The 25,345-nt window shown below is 40.8% G+C and overlaps 1 protein-coding gene across 1 annotated transcript in view; it reads right to left on the bottom strand.

The window, feature by feature from the left end:
* LOC102178529 (adhesion G protein-coupled receptor E3) overlaps positions 1-25,345 on the bottom strand; it is a 48,397-nt gene that overhangs the window by 12,388 nt on the left and 10,664 nt on the right. Inside the window, exons 5-13 of the mRNA XM_018051670.1 lie at positions 25,181-25,327; positions 23,998-24,144; positions 21,641-21,702; positions 19,602-19,685; positions 17,806-17,983; positions 14,285-14,404; positions 12,985-13,178; positions 3,872-4,030; positions 2,053-2,247 (exon numbers count right to left, since the gene is read on the bottom strand). Of these exons, the coding sequence (XP_017907159.1) occupies positions 2,053-2,247; positions 3,872-4,030; positions 12,985-13,178; positions 14,285-14,404; positions 17,806-17,983; positions 19,602-19,685; positions 21,641-21,702; positions 23,998-24,144; positions 25,181-25,327 (1,286 nt within the window). The remainder of the gene's footprint in view (positions 1-2,052; positions 2,248-3,871; positions 4,031-12,984; positions 13,179-14,284; positions 14,405-17,805; positions 17,984-19,601; positions 19,686-21,640; positions 21,703-23,997; positions 24,145-25,180; positions 25,328-25,345) is intronic.

Below are 25,345 nucleotides of genomic sequence, written 5' to 3'. Positions count from 1 at the left end.
AGAAATCAGATAGCCCTTTGCCTGTTGGCTAATGGATGCTAGACTTCTTTGAGTCAGATGAAGCTGGTGCTGTCCAGGGCTGTCTCCATCCCAAGAACCCTTAACCACCTCCCTGCCCCCTTTCCCCTTCTGAGGATGAAATTAATCCTCATAGAAAGCTTATAGCCTGCTTGTCCTGCCGTGATCACCATCTCTTCCATCTTGGTCACTGCCCAGAACCTAAGTCACTTTGGTCTGTGTGGCATATATGTTGGGTACATGATGATCCCCATAAAGCCTCATAGTTTTCTCTTTTGAGCCAACAGCTCATGGTTTCCTCCACTATGAAAGCATCTGCCCTGAATGACATTTTCCATAGTAAGCAAACCTTCCCCCACCCTTCTTCATATTCACTGAATGTTCCCTCCATGTCTTTAGGAAAACTGGAACTTGAAAAAATCTTTTCCCCTCTCTTTAGGTTGCACAACGCAGCATGTGGAATCTTAGTTACTTGACCAGGGATCAAACCCATGCTCCCTGCACTGAAAGTGTGGAGTTTAACCACTGGACCACCAGGGAAATGTTTGCCCCCACCCCATGTCTTTGATTAAAGTAGAACCTGGCTTTTGTTTGAGGACACTGCTTTCCACACATTTCAAGAGAACAGTGACCGCTGTCCATTGTCTGAGGGGAACTGGGTTTCCTCTACACCTCTCATGATCTCTTCTGGACCACTGACTCTCTTTTCACGATGAATAAAACCCTCCTCTCTTAGGAATCATGTCCTGAGTCTTTCTATCAACCTCTCAATCTTTGCAAAACTCCATTCACTTCCTGGTTTCTACCCCTCTCTCCTTGGAGATGCTGTTACATGAAACAATGCTTGATATCAAACCTGCTAGCTGGGAATCACACATCAGTGACCCTCAGGACCCAGCTCCACTGTGCATCATTCATTAAATCTGTAAGTTTTTAAATTGACAATTAACTGGGGGAAGGGACATGAAGAAAACTCTGAGTTTGGGGCATGTTCTATATCTTGATCAAGGTGATAGTTTTATATCTCTGTCTCTATATCTGGGCTTCCCTGGTGGCTCAGAGGTAAAGACCCCACCTGCCAATGCAGGAGATGTGGGTTTGATCCCTGTGTCGGGAAGATCCCTGGAGAAGGAAATGGCAAGCTACTCTAGTATTCTTACCTGGGAAATCAAATGGACAGAAGAGGCTGGTGGACTATGGTCCATGGGCTTGCAGAAGTGTCAGACACAACTTAGTGACTAAACAACAACATATCTATATCTATTGTAGACTTAGGTAATACCAAGTTCATCTGTCTATGGAATTTTCCAACAACATATCTAATGTACTACCTATCCATGAGAAAGGACAATTCCTGCCTTCTGAAAAAACATGATTGAATCTTGAGCTATGCTCAGGAGATTGTCAGACAGAGACAAGTACTGTATAATCTTTTATTTGTGGAATTGAAAAATCTCAGGTTCATGAAAAAAGAAAAGAGTAAAAACCTGATTGCCAGGAGACAGAGGTAGGGGTTGGGATGATAAGGCTGATGTAATTTGTGGATATGAACGTGTAACAAGTAATAAATTACCCAAGGGAATACACAGTTCCATGAATATACTGAGCCACTGACATGTACCTTTAAAAAGGGCAAACTATATATGTATGAATTATGCTATTGATACTATGTATAAAATAGATAACTAATGAGAGCCTACTGTATAGCACAGGGAACTCTCTTTAAAGCACTCTGGTGGCCTGAATGAGAAGGAAGCCCAAAAGGGAGGGATATATGTATATGTGTGACTGAATCATTTTGCTATACAGCAGGAATTAGCACTACCTTGTAAAGCAAACATACACCAATAAAAATTAAAGAAAAAGCTGTTTAAAAAAAAGAAGGGAATTCCCTGGCACTCCAGTTTAGGAATTGGCACTTTCACTGTTGTGGGCTTAGATTCAATCTTTTGTTGGGGAACTAGCATCCTACAAGTCATGTAGTGTGGCTAACATAAAAAATTAGTAAGAAAGAATTTTGGCTAATTCTCCTACCTTGGGCTCTGTCTGTTTGATGCCTGTGAGGAAGAGGAGGTAGGCCAGGAAGAGGCAGATGGAGAGCTGCAGGTGGAGGGAGGTGCTGGTGTTCTGGATGGATCGACACAGGAGGAAGGTGAGGGCTGCCAGGAAGAGGCAGAGCAGAGAGAGGCTCAGCCCCACGTAGGTGATCATGGTCAGCACGGGATCCTCCTAGATGCAGCAGGAGAAAAGAGACTCCAACTGGTTTTTGTTTTGGAGGCTTGTGGTTTCCAATAACCCAGGCCTTAGAACCCTCAATGCATGGTGTTAATTTCCTCATGAGAAACTGAACAGATCGATAGTGGCTAAGCCAAACTTCCCTCATAGTCCACTGGTGAAGAATTGGCTTACAAGTGCAGGGGATAAGTGTTTCACCCCTGGTCTGGGAAGGTCCCACATGCTGTGGGGCAACTAAGCCCGGGTGCCACAACTACTGAGCCCACCTGCTGCAACTACTGAGCCTGTGTGCTGCAACTAGCGAAGCCCACGTGCCCTAGAGCCCATTGGTTGGCTCCTCTGCAACAAGAGAAGCCATCACAATGAGAAGCCTGGGCATCACAACTAGAGAGTAGCCCTGATTGCCACAGATAGAGAAAGCCCACGTGCAGCAGTGAAGACCCAGGCAGCTGAAAGGAAATAATTAATTTTTTTAAAAAGATTAGAAAATGACAATGAAACATGGCTCTCATCCCCACAGTAAGACAATGATAATCAACAAAATTGTAACTTTTCTTGATCTCATTGGAGAGCCAAGTTTGCACAGCAAAGAGGCAACATTAACTCAAGTTCTTCCCGAAAGAGATGAGACAGAACTATTTCAGTTTTAACAGAGCACAGAAGGAACATGTGGTTGCTACAGGACTGCATGTGAAGAAATCCACCAGAAATTCCTAAAGGCTGAATGCAGTGGTTTTGGATGACTAGGTTTCCCAGATATAAGGGTTGTTTCACTCACAAGTTCTACCCCATGAAAACATGAAAAAAGGCTCCATGCCACTAGTCATCAGGGTCGTATACATTAAAGCCACAGTGAGATACCACTATACACCTCCTAAAAGGGTTGTATATTTTTAACATGAAAAAGAGAAATTTATATTAATGCGTATATAGAAAGGGTTAGTCACTCAGTCATGTCCACCTCTTTGAGACCCCATGGACCATAGCCAGCCAGGCTCCTCTGTCCAAGGGTTTCTCCAGGCAAGAATACTGGAGTGGGTTGCCATTTCCTTCTCCAGGGGAATCTTCCTGAAAAACAGTACCGATGAATCTATTTGCGGGGCGGGAATAGAGACGTAGAGAAAGGACTTGTGTTCACAGCAGGGAAAGGAGAGGGTGGGACCAGCTGAGACAGTTGCATTGGAGCATATACACTGTGGCTTCTCAGGCAGCACTGAAACAAGTACACTATCATGTGTGAAAGAAATAGCTAGCTGGAAGATGCTCAGTAGCACAGGGAGTTCTGCTCAGTACTCTGTGATGACCTAACAGGGTGGGATGGGGGTTCGGTAAGAGGGAGACTCAAAAGGGAAGGGAGTGTACATATATATATATATACACACACACACACACACACATATATGCTTATGTTGGTGTATGGCAGAAACTAACACAGCATTGTAAAGCATTATCCTTGAATTTTAAAAAATGAAAAGAAAAAGAGGAAGAAGAGAGGAAGATACATAGCCGTTCCTCTGCTCATATTTTTTCATCTTCTTTTTGAAGATCCCTGCCTTCCACCCCAGCACCACCCTGCAGCAGAGCTGACTTTCAGCGTCATGTGTGTTTACACACATACCTTCAGCTCAACTGAGGCCATGAGGACAGCAAAGGTGGACAGATGGCTGCAGCTGCATACAGTTCGAGCTCCGTCAGAAAAGGTCACATGGCACCCTTCATTAGACCAGACCAGCTCATCCCAGTAGACACAAAGAGACTTTTTGCTTTCCCCTATCATCTGGAAAGAAAATTGCTCTTCATGAGACACTTTCATTTAAAATCTGACGCTTTCCACACATACATGCACACACACACTTGCATGCGTGCTTACACGCAATGAAATACTATTCAACCATAAAAAATGAAATAATGCCATTTGCAACACAGATAGGCCTAAAGGATATTATGCTTAGTAAAATGTCAAGCAGATAAAGACAAATACTTATATTATTTCCTATATGTGGAATCTAAAAAATAAAACAGATGAATGGAATATACAAAACAGAAACAGACTCACAAACATAGAAAACAAACTTATGATGAGCAAAGGGGATAAGGAAGAGGGGAGAGACAAATTAGGAGTATGGGATTAACAGATACAAACTCATATCTATAAAAGAGATAAGCAACTACAATTTACTATATAGCACAGGAAACTATCCCCATTATTTTGTAATAACCTATAATGGAATATAATATGCAAAAATACTGAATTACCATATTTTATGAATGCTTGCATGCTTAGTTGTGTCCAACCAGGATCCTCTGTCCATGGAATTTTCCAGGCAAGAATAATGGAGTGAGTTACCTTTTCTTCCTCCAGGGAATCTTCCCGACCCGGGGAACAAGCCCGAGCCTCCTTCGTCTCCTGCACTTGCAGGCAGGTTCTTTAGCACTGAGTCACCTGGGAAGCCCACTATATTGTATACTTGAAACCAACATGGCATTCTAAATCAACTATACTCCAATAAAATTTGTTATATTAAAGTTTTTGTTTTTTAATTTTTTATACAATTTAAATGTACTTTCCATTTACAATAATCGCAAAAGTTTGTTTACACAGAAACGGACTCAGAGACATAGAGAACACACTTGTGGTTGTGGTGGGTGGAGGGGGTGGGGAGGGAGAGGGATGGACTGGGAGTTTGGCATTCGTAGACGCAAACTATACATTTACAATATATAAACAACAGGGTCCTACTATACAGCATGGGGAAGTATATTAAATATCTGTGAGGACAATTTTTAATGTGTTTTAAAAATCACGGGATTCAGTTTTTCCTTTTTTATGGCTTTACTGAGGTATAATTGATATACAAAGGTAAAAAATCCGCCTGCTAAGGCAGGAGACGCAAGAGACATGGATTCAATCCCTGGGTTGGGAAGACTCCCTGGGGTAGAAAATGGCAACCCACTCCAGCGTTCTTGCCTGGAGAATCCCATGGACAGAGGAGTCTGGCGGGCTACAGTCTATGGGGCCATAAGAGTCAGACACGACTGAACACATAACACACTACGTGAAACGTGATTAATTTGGATATATGCAAACAACCTGTGACACTATCACCACCATCAAAGTAACAAAACAAACCCAACACTTCCTGAAGTTTCCTTCATCCCTTTGTTTCTGCTTTTTTGTTTGATTGTTTGTTTGTTTTTGTGGTAAGAACACTGACTATGAGATCTACCCTCTTAACAAATTTTGAAGTGCATGATACCATATTCACTATAGGCTTTGTTATATAAAGTATCTTTTACTTAGAACTGGAAGACCAGAGAATGTATTTTCAACTTCTTCTTCAATTAATTAGAGGCTCAAGTTTCAATTCTGGGGTCAGAAATGAAATCCTAATATTAAAAAAAAACACAACTTTCACCTGACTTAAAATTTTTATTTATTTATTTATTTATTTTTGGATGTGCTGGGTCTTCATTGCTGTGCAGCATTTTCTCTAGTTTCAGAGAGCAGGGCCTACTCTCTAGCTGTGGTGCGCGGGCTTCTCACTGTGATGACTGGCTTCTCTTGTTGCTGAGCACGGGCTCCAGGGCACATGGGCTTCAGCAGTTGCAACACATGGGTTCATCATTGCAGCCTGAGGGCTCTAGAGCACGCAGACCAGTAGTCGTGGCACACAAGCTTAGTTGCCCTGAGGCACGTGGGATCTTCCCGGACCAGGGATCAAACACATGTCTCTTGCATTGGCAGGTGAATTATTTGCCGTGGAGCCACCAGGGAAGCTCTCATCTAATTTTTAAAAAATTATGCATTAATTTATTCATTGCCTTGCTTTCTTATCAAGGCAGCCAAAGAGAACATTAAAAAAGAAGCAAACGGATTGAAATCTCAAAGAAACAGATCTTTGCAGTTATTTCAAAAGCACACTGAGTTGGTTAAATGAATGACTCTTTGAAGAAAGACTTCATTTGGGGGAGTGACTAGAGGAAGTCTTCTGCATTGAGGGAATCCTGGAGAATATGAACATCTTTGGAGCTGATGTTTGGGCTTATGTAAAGCAAAGCCTATTCTTGAGCTCTCTGGGTTTCTTAGAGACTCCCAGGGATCCACTCTGATGGAGATACTTTAGGTATTCTATTCTAATAGCCAGGAGGTAAGGGTCCCTAACATTTCATTTATAAAAAATTTTTAAAATTTTACTTTCTTTTACTTTACAATACTGTATTGGTTTTGTCATACATCAACATGAATCTGCCATGGGTGTACATGAGTTCCCAATCATGAACCCCCCTTCCACCTCCCTCCCCATACCATTTCTCTGGGTCATCCCAGTGCACCAGCCTCAAGCATCCTGTATCCTGCATCGAACCTCGACTGGCGATTATTTTCTTACATGATAGTATACATGTTTCAATGCCATTCTCGCAAATCATCCCACCCTCTCCCTCTCCCTCTCCCACAGAGTCCAAAAGACTGTTCTATACATCTGTGTCTCTTTTGCTGTCTCGCATACAGGGTTATCGTTACCATTTTTCTAAATTCCATATATATGTGTTAATATACTGTATTGGTGTTTTTCTTTCTGGCTTACTTCACTCTGTATAATCGGCTCGAGTTTCATCCACCTCATTAGAACTGATTCAAATGCATTCGTTTTAGTGGCTGAGTAATACTCCATTGTGTATATGTACCACAGCTTTCTTATCCATTCATCTGCTGATGGACATCTAGGTTGCTTCCATGTCCTGGCTATTACAAACAGTGCTGTGATGAACATTGGGGTGCACGTGTCTCTTTCAATTCTGGTTTTCTCAGTGTGTATGCCCAGCATTGGGATTGCTGGATCATAAGGCAGCTCTATTTCCAGTTTTTTTTTTAAGGAATCTCCACCCTGTTCTCCATAGTGGCTGTACTAGTTTGCATTCCCACCAACAGTGGGAGGGTTCCCTTTCTCCACACCCTCTTCAGCATTTATTGCTTGTAGACTTATGGAACGCAGCCATTCTGACTGGTGTGAAGTGGTACCTCATTGTGGTCTTGATTTGCATTTCTCTGATAATGAGTGATGTTGAGCAACCCCACGCCCAAGGAGTGGTGGCTGCCCGGGTACAGGAGGGCCTAGAGGAGCCATCCCACATTGAAGGTCAGAAAGGGCAGTGGTAGGAGACACCCCTCATCCAAGGTAAGGAGCATCGGCTGTGCTTTGCTGGAGCAGCCATGAAGAGATAGCCCATGCCCAAGGTAAGAGAAACCCAAGTAAGATGGTAGGTGTTGCAAGAGGGCATCAGAGGGCAGACACACTGAAACCATACTCACAGAAATCTAGTCCATCTAATCACACTAGGACCACAGCCTTGTCTAACTCAATGAAATTTAGCCATGCCCGCGGGGCAACCCAAGACGGGCGGGTCATGGTGGAGAGGTCTGACAGAATGTGGTCCACTGGAGAAGGGAATGGCAAACCACTTCAGTATTCTTGCCTTGAGAACTCCATGAACAGTGTGAAAAAGCAAAATGATAGGATACTGAAAGAGGTACTCCCCAGGTCAGTAGGTGCCCAATATACTACTGGAGGTCAGTGGAGAAATAACTCCAGAAGGAATGAAGGGATGGAGCCAAAGCAAAAACAATACCCAGCTGTGGATATGACTGGTGATAGAAGCAAGGTCCGATGCTGTAAAGAGCAATATTGCATAGAAACCTGGAATGTCAGGTCCCTGAATCAAGGCAAATTGGAAGTGGTCAAACAGGAGATAGCAAGAGTGAACGTCAACATTCTAGGAATCAGCGAATTAAAATGGACTGGAATGGGTGAATTTAACTCAGATGACCATTATATCTACTACTGCAGGCAGGAATCCCTCAGAAGAAATGGAGTAGCCATCATGGTCAACAGAAGAGTCTGAAATGCAGTACTTGGATGCAATCTCAAAAATGACAGAATGATCTCTGTTCGTTTCCAAAGCAAACCATTCAATATCATGGTAATCCAAGTCTATGCCCCAACAAGTAACACTGAAGAAACTGAAGTTGAACAGTTCTATGAAGATCTACAAGAACTTTTAGAACTAACACCCAAAAAAGATGTCCTTTCCATTATAGGGGACTGGAATGCAAATGTAGGAAGTCAAGAAACACCTGGAGTAACACGCAAATTTGGCCTTGGAATACAGAATGAAGCAGGGCAAAGACTAATAGAGTTTTGCCAAGATAATTCACTAGTCATAGCAAACACCCTCTTCCAACAACACAAGAGAAGACTCTACACATGGACATCACCAGATAGTTAACACTGAAATCAGACTGATTATATTCTCTGCAGCCAAAGATGGAGAAGCTCTATACAGTCAACAAAAACAAGACCAGGAGCTGACTGTGGCTCAGACCATGAACTCCTTATTATGAAATTCAGACTTAAATTGAAGAAAGCAGGGAAAACCGCTAGACCATACAGGTATGACCTAAATCAAATCCCTTATGATTATACAGTGGAAGTGAGAAATAGATTTAAAGGCCTAGACTGATAGATAGAGTGCCTGATGAACTATGGAATGAGGTTTGTGACATTGTACAGGAGACAGGGATCAAGGCCATCCCCATGGAAAAGAAATGCAAAAAGGCAAAATGGCTGTCTGGGGAAGCTTTACAAATAGCTGTGAAAAGAAGAGAAGTGAAAAGCCAAGGAGAAAAGGAAAGATATAAGCATCTGGATGCAGAGTTCCAAAGAATAGCAAGATGAGATAAGAAAGCCTTCTTCAGCAATCAATGCAAAGAAACAGAGGAAAACAACAGAATGGGAAAGACTAGAGATCTCTTCAAGAAAATTAGAGATACCAAGGGAACATTTCATGCAAAGATGGGCTCAATAAAGGACAGAAATGGTATGGACCTAACACAAGCAGAAGATATTAAGAAGAGATGGCAAGAATACACAGAAGAACTGTACAAAAAGGATCTTCACGACCCGGATAATCACGATGGTGTGATCACTCATCTAGAGCCAGACATCTTGGAATGTGAAGTCAAGTGGGCCTTAGAAAGCATCACTATGAACAAAGCTAATGGAGGTGATGGAATTCCAGTTGAACTATTTCACATCCTGAAAGATGATGCTATAAGTGCTGCACTCAATATGCCAGCAAATTTGGAAAACTCAGCAGTGGCCACAGGACTGGAAAAGGTCAGTTTTCATTCCAATTCCAAAGAAAGGCAATGCCAAAGAATGCTCAAACTACTGCACAATTGCACCAATCTCACATGCTAGGAAAGTAATGCTCACAATTCTCCAAGCCAGGCTTCAGCAATACGTGAACCGTGAACTTCCAGATGTTCAAGCTGGTTTTAGAAAAGGCAGAGGAACCAGAGATCAAACTGCCAACATCCGCTGGATCATCGAAAAAGCAAGAGAGTTCCAGAAAAACATCTATTTCTGCTTTATTGACTATGCCAAAGCCTTTGGCTGTGTGGATCTCAATAAACTGTGGAAAATTCTGAAAGAGATGGGAATACCAGACCACCTAATCTGCCTCTTGAGAAATCTGTATGCAGGTCAGGAAGCAACAGTTAGAACTGGACATGGAACAACAGACTGGTTCCAAATAGGAAAAGGAATACATCAAGGCTGTATATGTCACCCTGCTTATTTAACTTATATGCCGAGTACATAATGAGAAACGCTGGACTGGAAGAAACACAAGCTGGAATCAAGATTGCCAGGAGAAACATCAATAACCTCAGATATGCAGATGACACCACCCTTATGGCAGAAAGTGAAGAGGAACTAAAAAGCCTCTTGATGAAAGTAAAAGAGGAGAGTGAAAAAGTTGGCTTAAAGCTCAACATTCAGAAAACGAAGATCACGGCATCCGGTCCCATCAATCCATGGGAAATAGATGGAGAAACAGTGGAAACAGTGTCAGACTTTATTTTGGGGGGCTCCAAAATCACTGCAGATGGTGACTGCAGCCATGAAATGAAAAGACGCCTACTCCTTGGAAGAAAAGTTATGACCAACGTAGATAGTATATTCAAAAGCAGAGACATTACTTTGCCGACTAAGGTCTATCTAGTCAAGGCTATGGTTTTTCCAGTAGTCATGTATGGATGTGAGAGTTGGACTGTGAAGAAGGCCGAGCGCTGAAGAATTAATGCTTTTGAACTGTGGTGTTGGAGAAGACTTTTGAGAGTCCCTTGGACTGCAAGGAGATCCAACCAGTCCATTCTGAAGGAGATCAACCCTGGGATTTCTTTGGAAGGAATGATGCTAAAGCTGACGCTCCAGTACTTTGGCCACCTCATGCGAAGAGTTGACTCATTGGAAAAGACTCTGATGCTGGGAGGGATTGGGGGCAGGAGGAGAAGGGGACGACCAAGGATGAGATGGTTGGATTGCATCACTGACTTGATCGCGAGTCTGAGTGAACTCCGGGAGTTGGTGACGGACAGGGAGGCTTGGCGTGCTGCTATTCATGGGGTCGCAAAGAGTTGGACACGACTGAGCGACTGAACTGAACAGAACTGAACTGAGCATCCTTTCATGTGGTTGTTAACCATCCATATGTCTTCTTTGGAGAAATGTCTATTTAGTTCTTTGGCCCATTTTTTGATTGGGTTGTTTATTTTTTCTGGAATTTAGCTGTATGAGTTGCTTGTATATTTTTGAGATTAGTTGTTTGTCAGTTGCTTCATTTGCTATTATTTTCTCCCATTCAGAAGGCTGTCTTTTCACCTTGCTTATAGTTTCCTTTGTTGTGCAGAGGCTTTTAATTTTAATTAGATCCCATTTGTTTATTTTTGCTTTTATTTCCAGTATTCTGGGAGGTGGGTCATAGAGGATCCTGCTATGATTTATGTTAGAGAGTGTTTTGCCTATGTTCTCCTCTAGGAGTTTTATAGTTTCTGGTCTTACGTTTAGATCTTTAATCCATTTTGAGTTTATTTTTGTGTATGGTGTTAGAAAGTGTTCTAGTTTCATTCTTTTACAAGTGGTTGACCAGTTTTCCCAGCATCACCTGTTAAAGAGATTGTCTTTTCTCCATTGTATATTCTTGCCTCCTTTGTCAAACATAAGGTTCCATAGGTGTGTGGATTTATCTCTGGCTTTCTATTTTGTTCCATTGATCTATACTTGTCTTTGTGCCAGTACCATACTGTCTTGATTACTGTGGCTTAGTAGGGCCTGAAGTCAGGCAGGTTGATTCCTCTAGTTCCATTCTTCTTTCTCAAGATTGCTTTGGCTATTTGAGGTTTTTTGTATTTCCATACAAATTGTGCAATTATTTGTTCTAGCTCTGTGAAAAATACCACTGGTAGCTTGATAGGGATTGCATTGAATCTGTAGATTGCTTTGGCTAGTATACTCATTTTCACTGTATTGATTCTTCCCATCCACGAACATGGTATATTTCTCCATCTATTAGTGTCCTCTTTGATTTCTTTCATCAGTGTTTTATAGTTTTCTATATATAGGTCTTTAGTTTCTTTAGGTAGATATATTCCTAACTATTGTATTCTTTTCGTTGCAATGGTGAATGGAATTGTTTCTTCAATTTCTTTTTCTACTTTCTCATTATTAGTGTATAGGAATGCAAGGGATTTCTGTGTGTTGATTTTATATCCTGCAACTTTACTATATTCATTGATTAGCTCTAGTAATTTTCTGGTGGAGTCTTTAGGATTTTCTATGTAGAGGCTCATGTCATCTGCAAACAGTGAGAGTTTTACTTCTTCTTTTCCAATTTGGATTCCTTTTATTTCTTTTTCTGCTCTGATTGCTGTGGCTAAAACTTCCAGAACTATGTTGAATAGTAGCGGTGAAAGTGGGCACCCTTGTCTTGTTCCTGACTTTAGGCAAAATGCTTTCAATTTTTCACCTTTGAGGAAAATGTTTGCTGTGGGTTTTTCATATATAGCTCTTGTTATGTTGAGGTATGTTCCTTCTAGTCCTGCTTTCTGGAGAGTTTTTATCATGAATGGATGTTCAATTTTGTCAAAGGCTTTCTCTGCATCTATTGGGATAATGACATGGCTTTTATTTTTCAATTTGTTAATGTGGTGAATTACATTGATTGATTTGCGGATATTGAAGAATCCTTGCATCCCTGGGATAAAGCCCACTTGGTCGTGGTGTATGATCTTTTTAATGTGTTGTTGGGTTCTGATTAAGTTGAGTCTTTTATTGTTTCCAGCTTTATCGAGGAATACTTGACAAATATAACTGTACATACTTAAATATGTGACTTGATGATTTTACTTTAAAGACTTCACTATGAACATCTTGGGCTTCCCTGGTGGCTCAGTGGTAAAGAATCTGCCTGCCAGTGCAGGAGACACTGGTTTGATCTCTGGGTCGGGAGGATCCCCTGGAGGAGAAAGTGTCAACCCAATTCAATATTCGTGCCTGGAAAATTCCATGGATGGAGGAGCCTGGCTGGCTCTGGTCCATGAGATTGTAAAGAGATATGTTTATTTGTTCATTTCCCAACAGTAAATAAGGCTACAGTTTTTTTTTTTAAAATCACTTTTTAGTCTGTTGAAGGAATAATTCCCATCATGTAATTTTTGGAGTAACTCATAACCAAAGACTGGGTTGAATTTCAAATCTCCATCAGCAATTCCTGATAAATCAGCCTGGGCAGAAAGAACTGATTATAAAAGCCATACTTTTTCACTACTAGGTTTATAGGTATGATCAGTAGAAATTTCTAGGTGCTCAAACAAGTGGATACTTTGCCCACCTGTATATGGTGAAATGTGAAGTTCACGGGTTTGGCCAGGGAACAATTCTTCTTGCATCCTGTGGTACCACTTATCACCTTGGAATTCAGTTGAAAGTGATCCAGCTTTTCATCAAGAGTTAGGTTTTCCTTAGACACAAAGGAGCCATCTAAGATGGATCCGAAAGACTTGTAAGAAATAAAGACCACAGCACCTGAAAGGAAGCAAAGAACCGATGAACCTGAGGAGGAGACTGGGGAATGTGTTGCTAGTTAAGGATTTATCTGGCCAGTTTCTTAGGAGTCAGATATGGAAGGTAGGACTCTGAATCTAATTTATTAGACCATACATCCTTAAAAAATAGATGGGAGAGATTCCAAAATCTTTCCACTTGCAGGATGTTAAGGCTATGTCTGGATTCTAGTAGAGATATTCCCTCTGTCCCTAACAGCACAGTTTACAATAGTCAAGATACGGAAGCAATCTAAGCGTCCTCCCATAGATGAATGGATAAAGAAGTGGTATATATACACAATGGAATATTACACAACCATAAAAAGAACGAAGTCTTTCCATTTGCAGCAACATGGATGGACCTGGAGGGTATGATGTTGTGTCAGTGAAATAAGTCAGACAGAGAAAAACAAATCCCACATGATTTCACTTTTATGTAGAATCTAAAACACAAGACAAAAGAGAAACAGATTCATGGACACAGAAAACAAAGTGGTGGTTTCGAGAGGAGAGAATATGAAGGGGGCATGGGGAGAAGAAGGGTGACGGGGATTAAGAGGTACCAACTTTCAGTTGCAAAATATATGTCACAAAGATGTAATTACAAATAGAGAATATAGTCAAGGATATTGTAACAATTTTGTATACTGAGGTGATCAATCATAACGTATAAAAGCATCAGATCAGCCTGTTGTATGCCTGAAATTGAGCTTCCCTGGTAAAGAATTCCCTGGTAAAGAATTACTGCTCAGTGGTAAAGAATTCGCCTGTAGTGCAGGAGCCACAGGTGACATGGGTTCGATCCCTGGGTCGGGAAGATCCCTTGGGGGAGGGCATGGAAACCCAAGGCAAGAATACTCCAGTATTCTTACCTTGAGAATCCCTATGGACAGAGAAGCCTGGTGGGCTATAGTCCATAGAGTGGCACAAAGTTGGACAGAACTGAAGCGACCTAGCATGCACGCCTGCATGAAATTAGTATAATATTGTGTATTAATTCTTAATATAACTCAATAAAAAATAAGAGTAAGTTTCCCCTGCCCCCAATTCTAGAGATGTTGAGATAATTTAGGTAATTTCTGTTACCTCCAGTTCCTCCTCCAGTGACAACAGTGCAATCGATGTCCATTGTTTCCTTTTCAATCTGTAATTTAACTATCTCATTTTCTGTTTTGCAACCATTCTTGATGGTCAGCGCTTCAATAACTAAAAAACAAAAAACCCAGAAAATCTGCATGAATGTTGGAAATCCTCATAAACACTTATTTTAAAATATAATCTCTTTGTCCATCTCATTTTAAAAAATGACAAGGACTTCCCTGGTGCCCAGTGGTTAGGAATCCATGCTCCCAGTGCAAGGGGCATGGGTTTGATCCCTGTTCAGGGAACCAAGATCCCACATGCTGCATGATGTGGCAGCAAAATAAATAAAAATTAAATTTTAAAAATGACACTGTAGGAGCTTCAGATGAAATCTGGAGTTTGGGTGATGGAGTTGGAGTGGACACATAGAAGCTGTTGGCTTTATTTGAGTACCCAGTCTCTTATTGGAGGGAACAAATTCAATATATAAATAACCTCAGATATGCAAGGAAACCTGGCTTGCTGCAGTACATGGGGTTACAGAGTTGACACGAAGGAGTGACTGAACTTACTTACTTATGCGGATGACACCACTCTTACAGCAGAAAGCAAAGAGGAACTAAAGAGCCTCTTGAAGAAGGTGAAAGAGGAGAGTGAAAAAATTGGCTTAAAACTCAACATTCAGAAAATTAAGATCCTGGCATCTGGTCCCATCACTTCATGCAAATAGATGGAGAAACAATGGAAATAGTGATGGACTTTACTTTCTTGGACTTCAAAATCATTGTGGACAGTAACTGCTGTCATGAAATTAAAAGATGCTTGCTCCTTGGAAGAAAAGCTATGACAAAGCTAAACAGCATATTAAGCAGAGACATTACTTTGCCAACAAAGGTCCATATAGTCAAAGCTATGGTTTTTCCAGTAGTCATGTATGGATGTGAGAGCTGGACCATAAAGAAGACTGAACACTGAAGAACTGATGCTCTTAAACTGTGGTGTTGGATAAGACTCTTGAGAGTCCCTTGGACTGCAAGGAGATCAAATCAGTCAATCCTAAAGGAAATCACTCCTGAATATTCATTGAAAGGATTGATGTTGAAGCTGAAGCTCCAATGCTTTGGCCACCTGATGCAAAGAACTGACTCACTAGAAAAGGCCCTGATACTGGGAAAGATCCAAGGTGGCAGGAGAAGGGGGAAACAGAGGATGAGATGGTTGGATGGCATCACCAACTCAATGGACATGAGTTTGAGCAAGCTTCAGGAGATAGTGAAGGACAGGCAAGTCTGGCTGCTGCAGTCCATGGGGTCACAAAGAGTTGGACATGACTGAGTGACTGAACAACAACAATATGTCATTTACTATTGATACTATGGGCTTCCCAGGTGGCTCAGTGGTAAAGAATCTGCCTGCCAATGCAGGAGATGCCAGAGATGTGAATTCTGTCCCTGGGTCAGGAAGATCCTTTGGTGAGGAAATGGCAACCCGCTCTAGTATTCTTGCCTGGGAAATCCCATGGACAGAGGAACCTGGCAGGCTACAGTCCATGGGGTCTCAAAGGGTTGGATGCGACTTTGCAACTAAAAACTAACAACAAATAAAATAGATAACTAATGAGAAGCTACTTTCTAGCACAGGAGACTACTCAGTGCTCTGTGGTGACCTAAATGGGAAGGAAATAGAAAAAAAAAAAAAGTAGCTGACTCACCTTGCTATATAGTTGAAACTAACACAACACTGCAAGGCAACCATACTCCCCAAAAACTTAATTAAAAAAAGAATCATAAGACATCTTCTCTCTTCCCTTCATCTCTCCATACTCACTCTTCAGCCTCTTTTGTTTTGAATAAGCTAAATATTTTCATCATCTACATATTAATCAACTTCAGCACCAAACATTCCCTTTCTCTCAAACTCCACATGCACCCTGGCAGCAAATCCAGACCTTTTGCTGAAAAGACACCAACCTTGGTGTGAATCTGATTTGGGGCACTGACTTCATCTGGCCCACCAGGAGATCTCTCCTGGCTCATCCCAATCATCTAACTGCATTCATTGTTCTCCCAGAGCAGCCAGTGGGATCCTTTCAAAATGTGAATCAGATAGGGTCTCCCCGAATAAAAGTCAGTGCTGTTACAATTCCCAGGAAGACCCTGCTTGATCTTGCCTTGCATCAGTTCCTTGTCCAGTCACCTTCAGTCACTCTGCAAGTATCTCCAACACACCAGGAATGCTCACCTCAAGCCCTCTGACCAGTATCATTCTCCCCCAGATATGCATGCAGCTCACTCCTTCTTCTTCAAGTCTTCTCACAAATCTTGCCTTCTTTCCAAGCCTACTCTATTCACTCTAATTAGTATCACAAACTGCTTCCCTGACATTCGCTATGTCCCTCACCTCCTCTCTAAGACAGACAAATTTGATTACATCAAAAGTGAAAACATCTCCACTCAAACATCCTTTCAACAAACCACAGATTGGCAGAAGATATTTAGAGACATAAATGAGGTCCATCATATGTAAAAAGCTCCTAAATATCAGTAAGATAAAACCCCAAAACACAATGGACAAAGAGCAAAAGGATAAGGGAAAATGGACAAAAAATATAAACAGAATAATCACAAAAAAGAAACCTAATGGCCAGCATAAAATAGAGACATCTAATCCTCTAGTAATCAGTGATATGCAGATAAAACTATAGTGAGATATCATTGCTTACGCATGATGTCAGCAGGAAAGAAGAGCCTGAAAACTTAGAGGTTGTGAGGGGGATAACTATACTTCAACAAAATAATTTCTTAAAGTGGAATTTTATCCTCTAATTGATGACAGCACCACAGCTTTTCTGTTCATATATTCATTCATTCATTTGACTATTAGTAAATACTTCTAGGGTGCTTCTCTGATGGCTCATCGGGTAAAGAATTCTCCTACGATGCAGGAGACATAGGAAATTTGGGTTCAATGAGTCAGGAAGATCCTCTGGAGGAGGAAATGGCACCCCACTCCAGTATTCTTGCCTGTGGAATTTCATGGACAGAGGAGCCTGGCAGGCTACAGTCCAGAGTCACAAAGAGTCTGACATGACTGAGTGGTTAAGTACACAGCACAAATTGTTTTAGGCATCAGACACTTGACTAGGTGCTCTTTATGCCCATGGAAGCCTTGTTAATTCTAAGAGTAAAGACTGCTTTATCCTTCAGTGTATCCTTGATAAAGATTTGTACCTAAGAACCCTAGGGTGACTCTAGGATTAAAAGTGACAGTACACACAGCCACAAAAGATTCACTTTAAAAATAGGTTAGACTTGAAAGATGAATGGATGGTCCAGTCAAATGAACTTTCAAGCCTCATCCAATGTAAACTTAGGGTTCTGAAGAGAAACAAGATATTTCATGTCAAGTACATACACAGATTTTGCCAGTGTAAAGAAAGAGAAGGCTGTTTTCTGCCTCAACCAGCATTTCCTGAACCCAATTAACTTTGAGAATCTGCCTGAGTATCTATGACTGCAGCTTACCCATAAATTGTGACTCTCTCCTCAGCGTTCCTCCTGTGGGTCGATTGAGGGCAGCTTCATAGGCTGCCGACTGCACTCTGTCAAGATACTGTGTCGCAAAACGGGCGGTTTCTTCCTTATGTTCCTGAGATGGCTTGGTGGTGATGTTGCTGAAGTTGCCAAAAGAATCGGCTATTTCCTGCCATACAAATAGTGAGTGTGCAGATGTAGAGAGCAGACTTGTGGTTGCCGAGAGGGAGAGTGTTGGGAGAGGGATGGACTGGGAGTTTGGGATTAACAGATGCTAACTATTATACATAGGATGGATAAAAACCAAGGTCCTACTGTAGAGCACAGGGAACTACATTCACTATCCTGTGATAAACCATAATGGAAAAAAAATAAATTTAAAAATTGTAAGTGCATTTATAAAATAGAAACAGACTCACAGATTTCTAAAACAAACTAATGATTACCAAAGGGGAAACATGGGATGTAGGGAGGGACAAATTAGGAAATTGGGATTAACATACACAGACCTACTGTATAGCACAGGGACCTATACTCCACATTCTACAATACCTATATAGGAAAAGAAGCTGTAAAAGAATGAATATATATATATATAACTGAATGTCTTTGCTATACACCTGAAACTATCAACATTGTCAATTAACTATACTCCAATAAAAATTTTAAACAAGAACAAAATACTTAGGAATAAATAAAAAATAGAATGCGATATACCAATAAAAAATTTTGTAAAGAATGAAAGATGAATAAACAAAAAAGTAGTGGTCGTGAAAATGACTATTGTCTAGGAGGAAATCATAAAAGGAAACTGCTGCTGCTGCTGCTGCTAAGTTGCTTCAGTCATGTCTGACTCCGTGTGACCCCAGAGACAGCAACCCACCAGGCTCCCCAGTCCCTGGGATTCTCCAGGCAAGAACACTGGAGTGTGTTGCCATTTCCTCCTCCAATGCATGAAAGTGAAAAGTGAAAGTGAAGTCGCTCAGTCGTGTCTGACCCTTTGCGACCCCATGGACTGCAGCCCACCAGGCTCCTCTGTCCATGGGATTTTCCAGGCAGGAGTACGATTACAGTTTCTATTTTCCAGATATTTCTTGAAAGCTTCCATAACTAAGAGCTTTCTCTGGGAATATTTCTATTGCCTAATAGCAGAAGAAGGGAACAGTGTAGGGAAAAGGCGTGAATGTTTAAACAAAGATGGAAGAAACTCAGACCTTACACTCTCACTTCATTCCATTGTGAAGTAATTGAATGTTTTTAATTCACTGGTCCTAGATTTTGCATCACCTTCTACCTGGTTTCCTGGGTGGAGACGATCCCCTGGAGGAGGAAATGGCAACCCACTCCAGTATTCCTGCCTGGAAAGTCCTGTGGACAGAGGAGCCTGGTGGGCTACAGTCCGTGGGGTTGCCAGGAGTTGGACACGACTGAGCGACTGAGAATGTACCCATGCTACCTGGTCTCACCTTCGCTTTTCTGCTAAATTCCCCTGCATTTGTACTTCCTCTTACAGCTTTTTAGTATACCCCTGAAGAAACAGTCAATTGTCATCCAATATGGGAAAGTGTTTATTTTCAGAAAAGAGGGAAGGGAGAGACCTCTAGAGATAAGGTTAAAAATCTACACGTGCAGTTTGGATTTGTCCTGTGATGTGGAGACCCAGAAAGGAAAAACAATTTGTCCCATCTAACTTATAATTAATTCCTTCAGGCATATTGGAGGAAGAAAAAGATGGAGAATTATCTACTGTGAGAAAACATTCACAGAAACTGGGAATGATTTCAAACCTGTAACACAAGTGTGACATTGTTATCTTCTGGTACTCCTTTGGTCACCATGGTAACAGGGGTATTTGGGTCCTTGGTGGTGCCCTAAACGGAAATAATAAAAACATATCATTGGCTTTCATTCAGTTAGATGCATCCAGAGGTTGTTCTCAAGTTCTCAGAAGCTTTATTAAAACAGTTGGTCCTGGCAGAGAAATACTCTCACATATCTGTGAATGCAAGACGGCAAAATTAAACACACTTGCTGGAGTTTAAACACACACACAATCTAAATAAAGTTCAATACATTGTTTTGGGACTAGTGGGTATCCATTTGAAAAGAGTGAATCAGTTCAACACCCACCTCATTATTCTCAAAAATAATTTCTAGAGAGCTTACCTGTCAAAAATGCCTAAATATTCCCAACTATTAAGTTAATATCTTTTTTCTCACTGAGAAAATTAAAATTGGAGGAGGGGCAATTCAAATATATCAACTTTGGGGGATGGAAGTGAAACAATCAAATGCCATTCATAATGGTCAAAACATTAAAATTTATTTCTATTTTTATATATTTTATATAAAATATTTATTTCTATATAACCTTTGTGTATAAGAGATAATGATGTAAACATATCTTTCCACTGTCCATGTTAATAAAAACAATCTTTATAACATATTCACCTTTATTCTTTTTTCCCCAGCTTTATTTATTCTCCTCCCACTCTACTGTTTTTTCTGGTTTGTGTGTAATTTCTTTTTTAAAAAATTAATTAATTTATTTAAATTGGAGTATACAATATTGTGGGGATTTTGCCATACATCAGCATGAATCAGCCATGGGTGTACATGTGTCCCCCAATCCTGATTCCCCCTCCCTCTTCCCTCCCCATCCCATCTTTCTGCATTGTTCCAGAGCACCGGCTTTGAGTGCCCTGCTTTATCCATTGAACGTGCACTGTTCATCTATTTTGCATTTGATAATATACATGTTTCAATGCTACTCTCTCAAATCATCCCACCCTCGCCTTCTCCCACATAGTCCAAAAGTCTGTTCTTTACATCTGTGTCTCTTTTGCTGTCTTGCATATAGGGTCATCATTACCATCTTTCTAAATTCCATATATATGTGTTAAAATACTGTATTGGTATTTCTCTTTCTGACTTACTTCACTCTGTATAATAGGCTCCAGTTTCATCCACCTCATTGAATTGACTCAAATGTGTTCTTTTTTATAGCTAATATTCCGTTTACCTTTATTCTTGACTGTGACTAGAGAAAGTGTGTTTTCCAAAAGTGCACTTTAACCTAAATGGTCTAGAAGGCATGTTTTTTAAGTCCTATAAGTTCTATATGACACTGGGCAATTTAGATCAAACTGCAAATAACTTTTAATGAAACAAAGGATTGAATTTTGAAAATTCATCTTATGGGTGTAATATTGATTTCCATATTGTCCCGATGCAACATACGTTTGTTTTGTAAGTCACTTTTGAAAGATTTCTTTGCAATAACACACAGCACTTGCAACAGTGTAATTATATCAACCATAATGATGGTTAAATTGAGGGGGTGTGGGTGCTTACTGTTGGTTTTTTATAATAATAATTTGGCCATGCCATTTAGCATGCGAAATCTTAGTTCTGTGACCAGGGATTGGACGCACAGAATCTTAACCACTGGACCAGCAGGGAAGTCCCAGACGGCGTCTTTTTTATAATTAATTCTGCACAGAACTAGTGTTGACTGAGAACACTTCATGGCTGCCATATATTCTCCAAACAATACATTGTTGCTCAGAAAGAAAGCAATCCCTAAAACAAAATATGGACGAAATGGGAGATGATGCAAAAATATTAATATCAAGAAACACCTTTTTATCCCCAGAGACCATTATGTCTATGTGCGCTGGCAGGTGTGGGGAGATTGATTTGAACGCTTGTTTTATATTTTATATTTAAGCATTGTTCCTCTAAGAGTATTTTATTTATAATTACTGTTTATTTCCACATACTGGTGGTGGGCACCAAACACAGACTTACAAAGATGGAAACATACCTGTTGTTTATAGTCTTCCGAAAATGTAACTTGGGTTGGAATAGGGGACCTAGGGTTGATTCCTAGAAACAGAACGAGAATTCAAAAAAAAAAAAAAAAGAAAAAGAAAAACAGAAATGTTTCTTCCCAGTCTGAAATTGGGAAAATTTCCCTCCCAACTTTTCCTTTTTCCAACTTCCTTCCAGCTTTCTTTACAAAAGGGATTAGGGGATTTCTGCTTCTCAGTCATGCCTGCTGGTTGTCATGCCTGCTAACCAATTGAAGTGTTTGTGTGTATATGTGTGTGTTTGTGTGTGTGTTAGTCACTTATTCATATCTGAGTCTTTGTGCCCCCATGGACTGTAGCCCACCAGACTCCTCTGTCCATAGAATTCTCCAGGCAAGAATACTGGATTGCCATTCCCTTCTCCAGGGTATCTTCCTCAGGGATCAAACCTGGGTCTCCTGCATTGCAGACAGATTGTTTGAGCAACCAGGGAAGCCCAAAATTGAAGTATAGTTTATTTATAATACTGTATTAGTTTCAGGTATATAACATAGTGATTCAATATTTTTATATAGATTATTCCCCATTTAAAATGATCACAAAGTAATGGGTATATTTCCCTCTGCTATATAATATATCCTTGTTGCTCATTTACTTTATACATACTTGTTTGTGCCTCTTAATTCTATACCCCTATCTTGCCCCTCCCCCTTCTTCTCCCCACTTGAGCCACCAGTTTGTTCTCTATATCTGTGAGTCTGTTTCTGTTTTGTTATATATCTATTTGTTTTATTTCTTAGAGTCCACATGTAAGTAATATCATAATATGTTTGTCTGACTTATTTCACTAAGCATAATACTCTCTAGTCCATATTGTTACAAATGTCAGAATTTCATTCTTTTTTATGGCTGAGTAGTATTCCATTCTGTGTATATCTATATCTGTCTGTCTGTATATCTCACATCTTCTTTATCCATTTATCTGTTGATGGACACAGATTGCTTCTGTATCTTGGCTATTGTAAACACTACTGCTATGAACATTGGGATGAATGTATCTTTTCAAATTAATGTGTTTGTTTTCTTCAGATATATACCCAGGAGTGGAATTGCTGGATCATATCACAGTTCTTTGTTTAGTATTTTGAGGAAACTCCATATTGTTTTCCATAAAGTGAAAGTGAAGTCACTTAGTCATGTCCACCTCTTTGTGACCCTGTGGTCTGTAGCCTGCCAGGCTTCTCCTCTGTCCATGGGATTTTCCAGACAAGAATACTGGAGTGAGCTGCCATTTTCTTCTCCAGGGGATATGCCTGACACAGGGATCGAACTCAGGTCTCCCACACTGCAGGCAGACTCTTTACCCTCAGAGCCATCAGGGAATCCCTGTTTTCCATAGTGACAAATTCCACCGACAATGTACAAGGGTTTCCTTTACTCCACATCCTCTCCAACATTTATCTGTAGACTTTCTGATGATAGCCATTCTGACAGGTGTGAGGTGTTACTTCATTGTGGTTTTGATTTGCACTGCTCTGATGATCAGCAATGTTAAACATCTTTTCATGTGCCTGTTGGCCATCTGTATTTCTTCTTTGGAAAAATGTCTATTCGAATCTTTTGCTGAGGGATGCTAATCCCTAATCCATCTTATCATTTGTAAATATTTTCTCCTATTATGTGGGTTTTTTCATTTTTTAAAAAACTTTTTATTTTATATCGGAGTATAGTTGATTAACAATGTTGTATTAGTTTCAGGAGTACAGCAAAGTGCTTTAGTTATATATATATGTCTCTATTCTTTTATAAAAATAATTTGTCTTTTTGTTTTTTAATTGAGTTGCCCTAAGTTTTAATATTTCAATAGAAGTCAGAAAGACAAGTTAAAATACGAATAAATTGGCAACCACTAGGGGGAGTCTTTTGTGTTACCTTAACAGGAGCTGCACATTTGGAAGGCACCTCTGCTCAGTAGCAAAGAACTGCCTGCCAAAGCAGGAGACGCAGGAGACCTGGATTCGAACCCTGGATCAGGAAGATCCTCCTAGAGGATCCCAACCCACTCCAGTACTCTTGCCTGGAGAATCCCATGGACAGAGGAGCCTGGGGCTACAGTGCATGGGGTCGCAAAGAATAGAACATGATTGAAGAGACTGAGCGCTCGTAAACATGTGTGCACACATACGTGTTAAGCACACATAAACACACATAGGCAGCTATATCAAAGGACAGTGTTTAGATACTGAGGAATTGAAGGGTTATTAGCACACTGAAGTCAGATCCATACTGATGCATTGTTTTCCTTCACTTGTTTACCTCAACTCTTTCCCTCGGAAAATTTTCACCCGAAGGCATCAGGGAATCTGCTTACTTATGCAAGTTCCTCCGGAGTCAGTAAATTGAGTTCCCCCATCAGGTGTCTCAAACCCAGGATTGCAGACACATAAGTAGCTTCCCCGGGTGTTCTTACACCGGGCTGTCGGTGAACACAGTGCGGGGTTCAGGCATTCATTCTTATCTGTGGCAGGAAAAGGATGAAAAGTGAATCAGTCAGTGACAGGGCTCCATGGGGTCACTCAGGGCTCCATGAGTTCACCTTTTCATGCCACCTTTGTGGCATGTCCAGCACACAGGTCACAGCCTGTGCATTTCAAGGCACTCACCTTGGTTTGCTCAAGGCTGTCTCAATATAAAGCTGAAAGTTTTGCCTCTAGAAAACCACTGATTGCCAACCCAACCAAGATATTCAGCCAGTGTCAGAGCAGTGAACAGGATTACTCGTATTTACTTTCCATTTCTAAAATTAATTTTTCTTGGAGTATACAAAACATTTTTTTTCTAGTGTTGAAGCCCATCCATGAGGATGATGACAGGAAGGTAGATTCTTTACTGTCTCAGTCATCAGGGAAGCCCGAATACCATGTTAGTGAAGGGTAACTACCAGCAAGGGAAATTAAAGAGTAGAATAATCAGTTAGATGAGATGATTAGATAGCATCACTGACTCAATGCACATGAATCTGAGCAAACTCTGGGAGACAGTTAAAGACAGGGAAGCCTGGCATGCTGCAGTCCATGGAGTTGCAAAGAGCTGGATAAAACTAAGCGACTGAACAACAACAATAAATACCTCAATAACAAATTTTTAATTAAAAAAAGTTTAAAACATATTTGGGCTTCCCTGGTGGCTCAGACTATAATGAATCTGCCTGCAATGTGGGAGACCAGGGTTTGATCTCTGGGTTGGGAATATCCCTTGGAGAAGGAAATGGCAACCCCCTCCAGTATTCTTGCCTGGAGAATCCCATGGACAGAGCAGCCTGGCGGGCTACAGTCCATGGGATGGCAAAGAACGGAACTAGCTGAAGCGACTGACACACACACATACATGTTATGCACACATAAACAGCTATATCAAATGACAGTGCTTAGATACTGAGGAATTGAAAGGTTATTAGCATATGGAAGTAAAGATCCGTACTGATGCATTGTTTGTTTTGGTCAACTCTTTCTCTAAGGAAATTTTCACCGGAAGGCGTCAGAGAATCTGCTTACCTATGCAAGTTCCTCTGGAGCCAGTAAATTGAGCTCTCCGATCAGGCGTCTCAAACCCAGGATTGCAGACACATAAGTAGCTTCCCCGGGTGTTCCTACACGTGGCTGTCAGTGGGCACGCTGTGCTGTTCAGGCATTCATTCTTATCTGTGGCAGGAAAAGGAT

This window comes from Capra hircus, chromosome 7, assembly GCF_001704415.2.
Source record: "Capra hircus breed San Clemente chromosome 7, ASM170441v1, whole genome shotgun sequence".
Lineage (NCBI taxonomy): Eukaryota > Metazoa > Chordata > Mammalia > Artiodactyla > Bovidae > Capra > Capra hircus.
Note: the sequence above shows the minus strand (reverse complement) of the source record. Positions and strands in the feature narration are given on the sequence as shown.